This window comes from Aedes albopictus, chromosome 3 (genome assembly GCF_035046485.1).
Source record: "Aedes albopictus strain Foshan chromosome 3, AalbF5, whole genome shotgun sequence".
Taxonomy (NCBI): domain Eukaryota; kingdom Metazoa; phylum Arthropoda; class Insecta; order Diptera; family Culicidae; genus Aedes; species Aedes albopictus.
The window spans coordinates 160175873-160190433 of NC_085138.1; the positions used below are offsets into that span (position 1 = coordinate 160175873).

At 34.0% G+C, this 14561-nt stretch overlaps 2 protein-coding genes across 3 annotated transcripts in view; both read right to left on the reverse strand.

The window, feature by feature from the left end:
• The window catches only part of LOC109401731 (mucin-5AC-like), a 445165-nt gene that overhangs the window by 189476 nt on the left and 241128 nt on the right, over positions 1-14561 (reverse strand). The window lies entirely within an intron of this gene.
• On the reverse strand, positions 9970-14232 carry LOC109413354 (uncharacterized). Its single transcript, XM_029861609.2, has 5 exons — positions 13693-14232; positions 13536-13629; positions 13259-13473; positions 11349-12817; positions 9970-11229 (listed from the first exon to the last, which is right to left on the reverse strand). Exons 4-5 carry the CDS (start codon positions 11465-11467, stop codon positions 10272-10274), a joined length of 1077 nt encoding a protein of 358 aa, XP_029717469.2. The 5' UTR covers positions 11468-12817; positions 13259-13473; positions 13536-13629; positions 13693-14232; the 3' UTR covers positions 9970-10271.

Sequence of the window (14561 nt, forward strand, 5' to 3'; positions counted from 1 at the left end):
TTTTAAATAAATTCTTGCAAAAATACTTCGAATCATTCCAGATAGAATTATTGGAGCAAGCTCTAGTGAAATTCTGGAAGGAATATATGGAGAAATCCCTGTAGATATCTCTGAAGATATACCTTGAAGGATCTCTGGAGAAATTCCTGAAGGAAACCTCAAAGAGGAGGATCCACTAAAGATATCCCAGGACAAATCCTCGAAGATATGTCTGGGTGAGCTCATGTAGGAATTTCTTGAGGAATCCATGATAGAATCGCTGCAACAAGCTATGGAAAAAAAAACCTGGAGGAATTATTGACACTCATATAGTTTACGAAACTATGAACAAATCTAAAAGGCAAAAGGTTATTGCAACCATAACAAATTGCAAATGCTCCATAGAATATCAAAAACCGCTCCATAAAGAATGAATATATGTTCCATGAAAATGTGCAATGTTACCCATAAATAATTGAAAACGTTCCATACTTTATAAAAAAATGTACCGGTAAAACATAAAATTTTCTCATTAAAAGTGAAATTTTGCACCAATTAATAATACTGAAATGCTCCATAATAAAATACAAATGTTCCATAGAAAAATGCAAATGCTTCATAAAAAATTAAAATTGTACCCATTGAAAATTAAATATTGCTCCATAGACAAATTTAATTGCACCATAAAAATTTGAAATTGCACCATAGAAAATAGACAAATGCTCCATAAGTATTATCAAACTGCACCACATAAAATACAATTTGCTCCATAAAATATTGAAAATTCTCCATAACTTTAAACATTTGCACCACTAAAGCAGTGCAATGTAAAGCAATTCAGCCCTGTCGAATTTAATTATTTTTTTTTTATCTGTATTAACGAGATTTTTAGCCCTAGGCTAGTTCATCTCGGAATTAAATTATGAGAATATGCTATCCATGGAGGATTTTAAATTTTTCATGGAGCAATTCATATTTTCTATGGTGCAGTTTGATAATACTTATGGAGAATTCATCTATTTTCTATGGTGTAATTTCAATTTTTCATGGTGCAATTTAATTTTTCTATGGAGCAATATTCAATTTTCTATGGGTACAATTTTATTTTTCTATGGAGCATTTGTATTTTACTATGGAGCATTTCAGTATTATTTATTGGTGCAAAATTTCACTTTTAATGAGAAAATTTTATGTTTTACCTGTTTATTTAAAAAAAAATATGGAACGTTTTCAATTATTTATGGGTAACATTGCCCATTTTCATGGAACATACAGGGGATGGCCAAAATGATTGGGATTGGCAACTTTTTTTTCTCTCACAAAAAAGTTCAACATGCTATAACTTTTCATAGAGTGCATTAAAAAATCTCAAATTTTGACTGTTTATCAACCTGTTATATGTGCATCATTGGAACAAATTTGGGGTCAATTGAATAGTTTTTCGCGATGTTAGAACCGTTCCGGTAAAACATTATTTTTTAGACAACTCATTTTTGAGTTGTCATATCTCGGAAACCAGTGAACCGAATTAAATGAAATTTTGAACGTACACTAACAATATACAAATGCTTCACAAACTATTGAAACATAGATATTTTTGAACGTTGAAAAAAGTTGTCATGGATTGACACTTTTTGGATTTTTCTCGAAAAAGTGTATTTTTTTACGTCAATGTCATTAAATTTTAGAGTTGATGTCCAAAGATTTTCCACTTCTGTTCTCAAGTTATCTCTGATCAGATATATTAGAGCCTATTTAGATTAAAGGAAGAACACATTTAGTAATTTTTGTGTGGTATTGTAAATTTGACTTATATTCCTCTATATGGGTAAAAATTTCAACCCGGTATAACTTAATTCGCCGTGAGAAAATATTACATTTTATAACGTTGTATTAAGTATCAATATATTGTTGATAAACGTTAAAAAATTCATTCAATTCGGTTCACTGGTTTCCGAGATAAAACAGCTTAAAAATGAGTTGTCTAAAAAGTAGTGTTTTACCCGAACGGTTCTAACTTTGCGAAAAACTATTCAATCGAGCCCAAATTTGTACCAATGATGCACATATAACAGGTTGATAAACAGTCAAAATTTGAGATTTTTTATGCACTCTATGAAAAGTTACAGCTTGTTGATTTTTTTTTGTGGGAGAAAAAAAGTTGCCTATCCCAAACATTTTGGCCATCCCCTGTATGTTCATTCTTTATGGAGCGCTTTTTGATTTTCTGTGGAGCGTTTCTATTTGTTTATGGGTGCAATAAATAGGCTGCCAATCTAAAACAGTCATTTTGATTCCTCAAAACTGCAATGCCGATTTGCATATTCACATATCGGGCACCCATCCCGCTTAAAAGTCATTACAAGTCAGCCCCCTTCCTGGGCCCCCTCCAGAAAAAATCCTAGCTACGCCAATTCTTATAGTTTTGAGGAACAAAATAGGAATTAAATTTATGAATTAAAATGAGTGTATTTATTTCAAGATAAAATACTGTTATTCCATTCGAAAGAATTCCGTAACTCATAACAACAAATCAAAAGTGTTCCGCCCACGAAGGCGTTCTGCGATATGCTCTCCTAATAACAACAATAAACATCTACTCAAAATCCCCAGAATCTTGCGCGTAATGTAATCGATGTCAAAGAGCACCGAAGTTGTCGGCGATAATGATCATCCTGACCACAGTCACCTACCATCGCATGGAATAGTCGTCAGTCGTGGAGGTCTTCCCAAAGTCGATGGGTTCAATTATATTTCAATATCAGGTGGTGATGGAAACAAAACAAGCATTCCACACAAACAGGTTAACCGAAGTGGGGAAGTACCCGTCTATGGATGCTCCCGCCGCCGCTGAGTTATAGAATTTGAATTCATCATGTTCCGCTCTTCTTGCCGTTGTAAGAGGTTAGAGTGTATGTAATTGTTCCAGTGGATTCCCCACCGGGCAGAATATCATCAATCGGTCATTGTTTTGGTTGTTATCGCATCATACACTGCGCTGCGACCGGTCGTTGTTCATGCCTCAGGGCGAGTGCACGACTCAATGAAATAGGCAGCAACTTTGCCCTCACGTTGTTAAACAGAGTGCTGACTGATGTACGTGCGTTGATAGTGGTTACTATCGTAGGTGAGATATCTGTAATTCCGATGAGGTTTACATCCAGCACTTTAAATGCAATGAGTTTTATCCCTTTCAGGAATATTAGATTTCAGGAATAGAATTTAAAAGTGATTTCAATGGATTTTAGCATGAGCTGTAAACAAGGAACACATTGGTGAGCTCGTTTTATACTATTCAAATTTTTTTATTCGCCTCGTAGAAAACTATGTTTACTGCTTCGTATTGATTTCTGGCTTAATCGAACAAGTCGTCTAGACGCTTAAAGCTTTATTGTTATCGAAAGCAGCGAGTGACTGGTAGAATGAAGTGGAAATAATTTTTCGTGATACGCCACAACTAGTAAAAGTCACCAATTTTCTGCTTGAAAAATAACTATTAACATACCAGTTGTCGGAATCAGCATTTGGTACCATCGGGAGAGTGAAGTTTACCAGGAATCACCTCAGGTTGTCGAGTTTTTGTCCAGTTTTTGATAGTCTTCAAGAGGTTGAGATGGCTGACAAAGACCAAGCTACGAAGATGCTTCGTAGTAACTCCAAACCGAATTCGTCGATCAAAGAGATGAGTGTAGCCGAGTTGGCTGATGTCATGAAGTCGCAAATTCAAAGACTAGGTGATACCCTCTCCCAGCGAATGGATAGTATGAAAGCTGATCTAGCAGCAGACATCGAGAGTCTGAGAGACGAAAACAAAAAAGCTTTGAAGGAGTTCGCATCGACCATAGACGAAATTAAGTCCGACACCACTCAAGCACTCGATACTGGAAGAAGACAAAACGATCTGATCGTGAGTGGAGTTCCTTTCGTTCATGGAGAGAATCTGACTGCCGACTTCCACGAATGGTGTCGCTCTCTAGGTTACTCGGAGAATAGTTATCCTCTTGTTGATATTCGTCGTTTGGCCAATAACATCAGCAACGGATCCGCACCGATAATACTAATCCAATTCGCCATCACCGTGCATCGGAACGATTTTTTCTCTGCGTATTTGCGAAACCGGACTCTCTCTACTCAGCAAATTGGCTTTAATGTTAACAAGCGCATCTACGTTAATGAGAACTTGGGTGCAACGGCCAGAGCTATCCGAGCGAAAGCATTGAAACTAAAGAAAGAGGGGAAGCTACGAGGAGTGTACACCAGGAACGGAGCTGTTTACATCAAGCGGTTGGACGATGAACGTGATATGGCTGTCGGATCTGCTTCTGAACTGGATAATTACTGAACGTAAACCAACCTTTCCTTTTTAGTTACTCTATTTCTCCTTGTTGTATCCCCATCCCAAGATTTTTCCATGTATCCGTCCTAAAAGTCAATGGATTGTTATAAAATTCGATAACCCTTTCCTCAATATGCTCTTCCGTTTCCTTCCAAACCCATCCCATGGTATCCCATGTTGCCTCTCCTAAAAGTCATGCTGCTAACGTCGATCGATGTATGCTGGGGTTCACTGTTGCTGGTGCTGTGCTGCTGTTTGCTGAATGCTGTTGTTTGCTGTATGCTGCTGAATTGGTGATATTTGCGATCGTTTTTTGATGATATTTTGGTTTAATGATTGCTACTGTTTTTGTTTATATTGAAATTCTTAAAAAAAAAAAAACTTCGAACTTACTTTCGACACACAAGAATATATGTATTTTGAAAAATCTGATAGTTGACTGTTGCCAATCGCCTCAATTATTTGAAATATGTGAAGCTTTGTAGTAGACTTTTACTTTTTGTGGCCGTTATGTTTTATTTTAGTTTGTCACTTTTAGCGTAACACTTTATTTTTAGATTTAGGTAGTGTTCGTTTGTTTTTCTCTTTTAGAATCTTTGCTGTTGCTTTCTTTTATGGCTTATACATCAAATAGTAACACCTCCGCAAATTTCTGTGTACCCGGAATTGTAATGAAAGCTGCATTATGCCCTGAGAAGCTTTCGATATGCTCTATGAATAGCCAGAGCATCTGTGCACGTAAGCTTAGCAAAATGGATGAACTTCGTAGAATATTTTCAATTTCAAACGTCGATGTTGCCTGCATATGTGAAACCTGGTTGCGAGAAAGTATCAATGACGCAGTTTTGAGAGTGGCTGGATATAATCTGGTACGAAATGATAGAACGGGTAGATTGGGCGGAGGAGTGGCTGTCTTTTTAAAAAAAGACATCCCTTTTCATGTTATCACCAAATCTGAGAGTGATGTCAATGGTTCTCAAACTGAATATCTTTTCATAGAGATAAAAGTAGATAATACAAAAATCTTGATTGCTGCTTTTTACAATCCACCTGGAGTTGACTGTTCTGACATCTTAGATAATTTACTATCACAGTTTGGCACTCACTATACTCATATATGCATTGCTGGTGATTTCAATACGAATCTGTTAGATAATGAATCGACAAGGACAAAAAGGTTCATTGATTCTATTGCATGCCATAATATGGTAAGCCATGGGAATGAGCCAACCTTTTTTCATCAGAATGGTGCGTCTCAGCTAGACTTGATAATTACAAACAAGGAATTGCAGGTGCTTAGATTTAACCAAGTTGAAATTCCAACCCTCTCTAATCATGACGTAGTATTTGCTTCTCTAAATATCTCGAAAAGTAAATCCCCCACTCGTATTAGCTATCGTGATTACAACAGCATTGACATTCCTGGTTTAACTGAAGCTGCCAATGCAATTGACTGGAATGCATTTTATAGGATTGATAGTTCAGATTATCTAATCAACCTTTTCAATGCTAAAATTAAAAGTCTTCATGACCAATTTGTTCCAATGAAGTCTTTTAGACCAAAAAGCAAGTACAGTCCGTGGTTCAACGATGAAATTGGAAGGGCAATGGTTGATAGAGACTTAGCTTACAAGCAATGGAAGCGAACAAGAAATCCTGACGTACAACTTCAATATAAACGTTTACGAAATAGGGTAACAAACTTAATTCAAAAAGCAAAACAAGACTTTTACAGATCGCGCGTCAATACTGATTTACCTCCAAAAGCTCTATGGAACGAACTCAAAAGTATTGGAGTTGGGAAAACAGCTGATAAAAATCCAATAATTTTCAGCTCGGAGGAAATCAATTCTGCATTCATGAAAAACTATGTTGAAACTGATAGCAATGAGTCATCAAATTTAAGACAATTTGAGTGGGGCGATTTTCGGTTCTATGAAGTAAATGAACTTGTTGTATTTAATGCCATTCAAGAGGTAAAGTCGAATGCAATAGGCTTGGATGAAATTCCACTTCGCTTCATAAAAATAATTCTTCCATTGATTATTACTCCGATTACTTTTCTTTTCAACAAAATAATAGCAACAGGTTGTTATCCGTCTGCATGGAAATATTCAAAGGTTGTGCCTATTCATAAAAATGCTGCTAGTAATAACTTGGAAAATCTACGCCCGATAAGTATTTTATGTGCAATTTCTAAAGCTTTCGAAAGGGTCCTTAAGAACCAGATTTCGGAATATATCAACAATAACGATTTTCTTACACCTTTCCAGTCTGGTTACCGACCAAAACACAGTACGAAAACAGCCATGTTAAAAATACTAGACGATATCGGAATATTAATTGATTCTGGAAAGCCCGTTGCTCTTATTTTGCTGGATTTTTCCAAAGCGTTCGACTCCGTTTCCCATAGAATGCTATGTAGAAAACTAGTTCGAAATTTTAGATTTTCTTGTGATGCAGCAAATTTAATCAAGTCCTATCTCAGTGAACGATATCAGTCAGTTTGCAGTATTAATAGTCTATCAAGCTTTCTTCCAGTACCGTCTGGTGTACCTCAGGGATCCATCCTTGGGCCTATACTATTCACATTGTATATCAATGATCTGCCGAACGTACTAAAACATTGCAAAGTTCATATCTACGCTGATGATGTACAATTGATTTTTGACTGCTCAAATTTTTCAACTGAAACCATTGCTGCTTTAGTCAATGAAGACTTAGATAGAATATCGTCATGGGCAAGAAGTAACGGTTTATCACTGAATGTTAGAAAAACTTTTGCTATAATGATAAATGAGAATCGGCAATTCAGCAAACCACAACTGAAGTTAAACGATACTGATATAACGTTTGTAGAAGGTGCAAAAAATTTAGGCTTCAAGATTACTTCAAATTTTGAATGGGATGATTTTTTTGCCGCACAATGTGGAAAAATCTACGCTAAACTGCGGAATCTTCAGCTTGGGGCTCATTTTCTTAGCACTGATATTAAATTGAAACTATTTAAAAGTCTAGTATTACCTCATTTTATTGAATGCGATTTTCTGCTCCTCCAAGCATCTGCACGTTCTCTAAATAAAATGCGAGTCGCTCTGAACGCCTGCGTAAGATTTGTTTTCCATTTAAGTCGTTTTTCGTCAGTCTCACATTTGCAGGCACGTCTGATCGGATGTCGATTTGAAAATTTTGCTAAATTGAGATGCTGTTTATCTATTTTCAAGCTACTTGAATGCCAAAAGCCGTTATACTTACATAGAAAACTAATTCCACTTAGAAGTTCACGGTCAAGAAAGTTTCTTCTTCCCAGGCATCGCACAGTTAAATATGGAAATTCGTTTTTCGTGAAAGGTGTTGCTATTTGGAACTCTCTACCAAACTTTATAACTGTAGAAAGATCTGCAGCAGTTTTTAAAAGGATACCCGACTAGAGAATTCGAACAAAAATATAACAAAATTATAACAAACTGAGATATTTATAACTGATTGTGATACAATTTAGTTATGAATCTCTGACATTTGAAAAATATTCTAACATAGTTATATCAAATTCTGTTACAAATGATGTTATGTTTCAAAATGTGATATAATTTTGTTTTGTTTTATTTTGGGTTGTGGAAAATACTGTAACACAATCATATCATATGTTGTTAGGTTTTTTTTATTAATGACAAAAATAGTTTTAAATACTGATTTATTAAACAATTGTATATAATTAACATATGTAATATAATTTTGGCCTGGATATTCATATTTTTCTCATTTTATTCCTATTAATAAACTTTTAGTACATTAATCAGTTTGGGTTTTTGCTTTACACAGTGAAATATACTTTCTAATTACATCTTTGTTTTCCCTATCAACTATTTCTACATTAACAGCTAATCGAAGCGTATCGTTTATACAACTTAATTTTAAGTTCAGCGTAGTTTCATATAGATACATATTTTCGAATACTTTCAACGTACGCAAAACCATACCCAAAACATAAACATTTTTATTTGAATCTATTAACAATCGATGAATACTCATAAATTGACCATTAAGAGAGATGAAAGAATCATCATATTTGAAGTTTTTACATACATCTTTTGTACAGATTCGAATTCCCTTGTAGTAATACCTTCCAATCTCATTAAATTCGATGTTTTTTAATTCCGTAGATACATCTGCATTCTCAGGCAAAATATATTTCCTATTGGGACTGAATTCAACTTCGGGTCGCGTAGCACCAGAGAGCTTTGAAGTCCATTCTTTTACTAGAGTGTTTTTCACATCGGTGAAATGGCATAATCGATTCAAGAGAAATTTATGTGACACCTGTAAGACAGGATTGTTCTTAGAGGTTTGAAACCCAATGAGCATACCGTTTCCGTTTTCATATGGATATAATGAGGAATTCCAAAGCGACCCAAGGTTGCGCACAGATTGTACTAAATGAGAAGATAAATGTACGTTGTACACCATATTTTTGAATCCATAATACGTTTCAAATTCTTTTACAAACCGATCCAAGTTTTTTTTCACACTTTAAAAGTGTAATTCTGGACACTTTTAACTCAAGGAGGAGAAATACACTTGTACTCAGAAGCATTAAATGGTTTATATATTTGGACGGAAGTAAGTCATTGAAACAAGGATACATACAATGGAAAAGTATTGTTTCCCATTCACTGGCCTTGTAAGGACTGTTCAATTTATAAAACGGACAACTTTACAAGGCTATAAAAAGAAGACGCGTAGTTCAAATTTAACCACCCTTGCTTCGTTGTTCAGTACGTCTTCTGTCATTATAGTAATCATTTTTGAATCGAATAAAAATAGTTGTATTTTATAGAAAATCGTCCAGGTGTTAAATGAGGTGAATTTTTCGATTGCTGAAAATTGAAAATATATATAAAATTACTGTTCACATATGTTATATCGTTTTTAATACCAGAAAAGAATGTGCCATGCTGCAGCAGCATGAGTAATAAACATTCTGGCAAAATTTAAACTCAATTGGAAAATTAAGTGTTGAGATATTAAAATCTCAAGCGAGATTCAATTTTTTGCATAAAATTCAATTGTAAAGCGAAAAGGGCATGAAAATATTAAATAATCAATTTTTTTATGCATTCCGTCGAAAGTGGGTATAATGTGGTTTTAAATGCAAAAAACTGCTACTCAATAGCATCGCTGGTTTGGTTACTGTGCGCCATAACAGGCACAGTAATCAAAACAGTTTCGTTCTCTGAAGGTTCTTCCAAATAACCATGCAACCTAATGCAAATTTTGCATAACAATGATGTTGGAAATAAAAACTTTGCATCCGATTATTATTGAATAGGTGTACGATAACATAGGACCAACTTCGTTGAAAATAAATAATAACAAGATTCGCTAGAGTCAAAAATCTGCATCAATGGAGCAAAAAGTATGAAATTTTTTAATGTGACCTTCTTTATGGATCAAATTTTTGATGAAAAATGCAATTAAAAGTAATTTTTTCTTCTGTATCATTCAGAGAGCAATATTCTACTACTCTGAACAAATTTTTAGCCGAATCCGTGATGCTATTGCAACACAGGACTTCGAAGAACATTTTTTAATAATTTCTATGAAAATAAGGCAACTCACTATATCAAGCCGAAGAATGCTTGGTGCATTATAACTGACCAACTATTGAGCTTTACCTTTAGTAGAATAGTAGAAGATTCCAATACATTAAAAACTTCATGAAAATGTGCATGTTAAGTATGTAGAAAGTTATGTCGAATTTTGAGAAATGGGTTTTTATTGATATTTTACGAAAACCGCTTCAGTTACAGAAAAAAGATCATTTTGCTTAATGTTATATTTTTCCCACATTCAAGAATAGCCACAGAAGGTTATGCAAAAAACTGATAATGATTTTATTGAAAAATAAAAAAGATATCACACAAGAAAGTTGTCCGTTTTATAAATTGAACAGTCCTTATTTAGCATGCTCGACTATATTCCTGATTCGTCTTGGAAAGCTGCTTGGCAGTCGAATCGCCTGGAATCTATGCTCTATCAACTGCTTAAAATTTCCGATGTAATATGGTTGCGATTTATTATCAGAATCGCCTTCGATAAGAAGTTCCCACAGTAGCTTAGTAAGACCCAAATTTACCATATGCATATAATCCGGTGGCAATCCTTTGATAATATCGAAATCCGGAATTCCAGTGAGCACACTGAGGCCCTTTATTCCAAAGACAGATTCTCCTTTTTCCGAGTTGTGAACTTGCATCATTAGTTTCCTTGTGGACTGATCATCTCTAAGTTTTGATTTCTGATAGGGATATCGAACTTGGTTTTGTATTACTTTTCCTGGGTGGAGGCAGATGGTGCATCCATATTTTCCATTGAACTGCTTGGAACAGAATACCTCACATCTACCAACTGAATCCAAACAATTTTGAAGAACAATTATTTTATAAAATTCAGATTCAACCTGAATTCCGTTGCGGAGTCGTTGACATTGTTGAATGAAATTTTTATGGAAAAGGGCCATATCAGGTTTCCCGGTATTAAACCATAGTGCTCCAATGATGAGATTATTTTTATCAAATCTTAAATGAGGAGGCAAATTATTGACTACAAGAAATAGCGGATACAGAGGCTTTTTCGTAGTACTCCTATATGCTGCAGCACTATCCTCATTAGCAGAAAGAGTAATAAATTTGCAATCTTCTCGTGACATGACTGCCTGTGCCAGAAGCCCTCTGTTAATGTCGCATATATCGAAATCGACAATGTGCTTCTCATAATCTTTAATTTGTTGAGAATACTTAATAATGGTTTCCCGTATCTGGTCCTCGAGGGAGAAGACGATGAAAAAGTCTTTTTTCGTTGTCTCACAATTAGTCACAGGACACACAACTTCTGCACTGGGGGTGTCGCTATATCTGAAACAGTCAAAAAAGTCTTAAAATTAATAAGAAACATAAGAAAGAAGATAGTATTTTATTAAAAGAAAGGTCTTAGTGAGAACTTCCATGTAAAATATATTATTCAATAATCTTACCCGTATTGACAGGTTAGGCAAAAATAAACACGTTCCATTTCACATTTATTTGGAAACGTCTGTTTAAAGGCATCAAATGTTTCTGGGAATGTGTTTCTCGTTGAAATGGCATTAAACATCTGTAATAAATGCTCAACATCTTGCTGTGGTATACACTCCCGTTCAAAAGTTTGGGGTCAAACCCTCAAAAACATGTCATTTTCTTAGGCCCATATCTCCGCCAATTTGCGTCCGATTTCAAAACCCTAGGTTTCATTCAAAAGATAATAAGTCAAAGAAACTTTGAACATGATTTAAAAGAAACTTTTTCAAAAAAATTTGTATGTAAACTTAACCCAAAGTTGCCAAATTTTCTAAAAAATGAATATAAACTTACGGCAGTGTCGCTGGAAGTTGGGTCGACCAAATTTTAAGATGAGAGCGGTAATATGACCCATTTTATATTAGCTTTCAACTGCTTTTTACAGAACTTAGCTAAAAAATCTAGAAAAAAAAGTTATTAAGTAAATTAATCCTTGATGTCATCGACCAAAAGTTTGGGGTCACCCCTCAATATGATGTATCGGCCAAAAGTTTGGGGTCACTTTCGTAAAACATGGAAAAGTGATTTGATGATATCTTCGTCATCTATAGTTCAATTTTAATTATTTTTGGCTCATTTCAAAGATAATTAACTAAATTTACGTTTGATGTCTTTAACTTAACGTATTTAACGATTTTTGTATATAAAAATGTTATGTAAATTTAGCACATTTTACCACGCTTCAAAAAATGAGGCAACTTTACGTTAAGTTTTAGTATGTAGATTTCAACAAATATGTGTGGTTCAATGTCTATGCAGTAAGTATCATTCATTTTGTTTCAAATAAGCCAAGAAGAATTAAAATTGAATGAAAGATGACAAAGATATCAACAAATCACTTTTCCATGTTTTACGTTAGTGACCCCAAACTTTTGGCCGATACATCATTTTGAGGGGTGACCCCAAACTTTTGGTCGATGACATCAAGGATTAATTTACTTAATAACTTTTTTTCTAGATTTTTTAGCTAAGTTCTGTAAAAAGCAGTTGAAATCTAATAGAAAATGGGTCATATTACCGCTCTCATCTTAAATTTGGTCGACCCAACTTCCAGCGACACTGCCGTAAGTTTATATTCATTTTTTAGAAAATTTGGGAACTTTGGGTTAAGTTTACATACAAATTTTTTTGAAAAAGTTTCTTTAAAATCATGTTCAAAGTTTCTTTGACTTATTATCTTTTGAATGAAACCTAGGGTTTTGAAATCGGACGCAAATTGGCGGAGATATGGGCCTAAGAAAATGACATGTTTTTGAGGGGGTGACCCCAAACTTTTGAACGGGAGTGTATTATACTTCGTGTAGAATTTAAGAATCATATACAGCACATCACTTCTTGTAATATTTGACTTAAATTTGATGAATCTGTTGCCCGTACTGTCACGGCCCTGCCATATTTAAAAAATATATTAAGATCATTAGATAACAGCGTTATTATCTTCAAGACACATCAGGTATTCTAACTAAGTACTTTTTAATATTTATTTAATATAATATAAACTCTATATATAGTTTTAAAGAGAGTTTTAGAGATTTGCCATTATCAATTCCTAAATATTATGTTTATACTTAAAAATTACCTGGTTTATAGGTAATAAAATAACAAATTCTGAGGAGGTTTAAACGTTGAGCATATTAATATATATTAAGGGTGTATTGAAAAAAAACATAAAATTTTATTTCTATAAAACATAATTTAAATGCACCATCCTTATAAAACTCAATATCGTGTAAATTAGAAAATTCGTAAGTGAATTCATTGGATGGGTTAGTAACTATGTACCAGAAAATTTTGTTCCAATAAGAGAAAGATAAATGTAGATTCATACCACTTCCAAGCGTATAGCTTCTTCACTACTCTGATTGCTATAATTATTGTAGAATGATTCAGTGTCCGATATATCACTGAAATCATTCGGCTCAGATTGTACACCCAAACAATGTTTATCAGTATTCGGTTCTTCTTCATCAGAACCATCGAGAGATTCTTCGCAGAAACATTCAGGACCAGATTCCGAGTTTCTTTGATCAGTGGATGCACCATCTGGAAAGATTTAAAATGTAAGACGATATAGGTACAAAATTGAAATCCTCATTTGTATTGACCTGATTGCATTTCGTCAATCGTTTGCACCTCATCACATTCGGCAGTATTGAAAATCTCAGGTGTAATATTGTTCGAGGGAGTTCTTTTCTTATGCTATAATATTTTCATCAACATTAATATATTATACTAATGACTGAAAACTAAAAAGCGACTTACTCTTTTAACATATTTTCGATTATACCATGGATAAACTAAATAATAATGATTGGGTCTACGTTTATCTTTCATAAAAGCCAATTATATTATTATTATTAAACGAAGAATGATAAACTCGTGTTTCTGTGCCTTCATATAAACAATGACTGAATGAATAGTCCGTTTTACGAGCCGATATTATGAATGAAATTTTGACAGTAGGTAGCGTCCTTACCCGTGAAAAGCAATATCATCATCAACATTGTTGTCACTTCGTAAAATAGCTCATTGAAAAATAATGTAAAAACATTTGATGCAGGCCTATCAGCATCTATAAAAAAGGGTCTTCACTTTCGTGATTGTTTCAACGTTTTCGTAAAATGCATGTCAATATCTCAATTAATGTTAAAAAAAATTGTTCCAGTATTTAAAAGTGTTTTGATATGAACACTAACATATTGCAAAAATACCACAACCATTTAGTTGATAATTGTCATAAAGTGTTTCTAGCACTAAAGATCAGTTTCCGAGAGTAAGTTTTACACTGATAAATTTTCAAACTGCTATGTATGTTTGTTTGTGATAATAATTAAAAAAAACATACTTTAAACTTGTGAGAACATTGATCTGCATTTTGTTTCGATTGAGATCATTTAAAAGTAGCATACGCCTACTTGAAATATTTTTCGTTTCTAAAAAAAACAACCTTCATATGCCAGAGTTGCCAATTTTTTTGTTACTCCTTGTGTAATCAAATATGCGAAATGAAACATGCACCTAGTATAATTTGTTATGTACATAAAAATACTCAGAGAAACTGGTCCTTGCAAATGTTTAAACGCAACTTTAAGTGTGCGTTTCATTCAAACCAAGATTGAAAATTCAACGCA

Bases quoted from the DNA above. Each gene is read 5' to 3' on its own strand.
- LOC109413354 (XM_029861609.2), bottom strand. From the start codon at position 11,467: ATGTTTAATGCCATTTCAACGAGAAACACATTCCCAGAAACATTTGAT. The intron at 11,230-11,348 runs GTAAGATTATTG...TGACTGTTTCAG, and splicing joins TGCCTAACCTGTCAATACGG to ATATAGCGACACCCCCAGTG.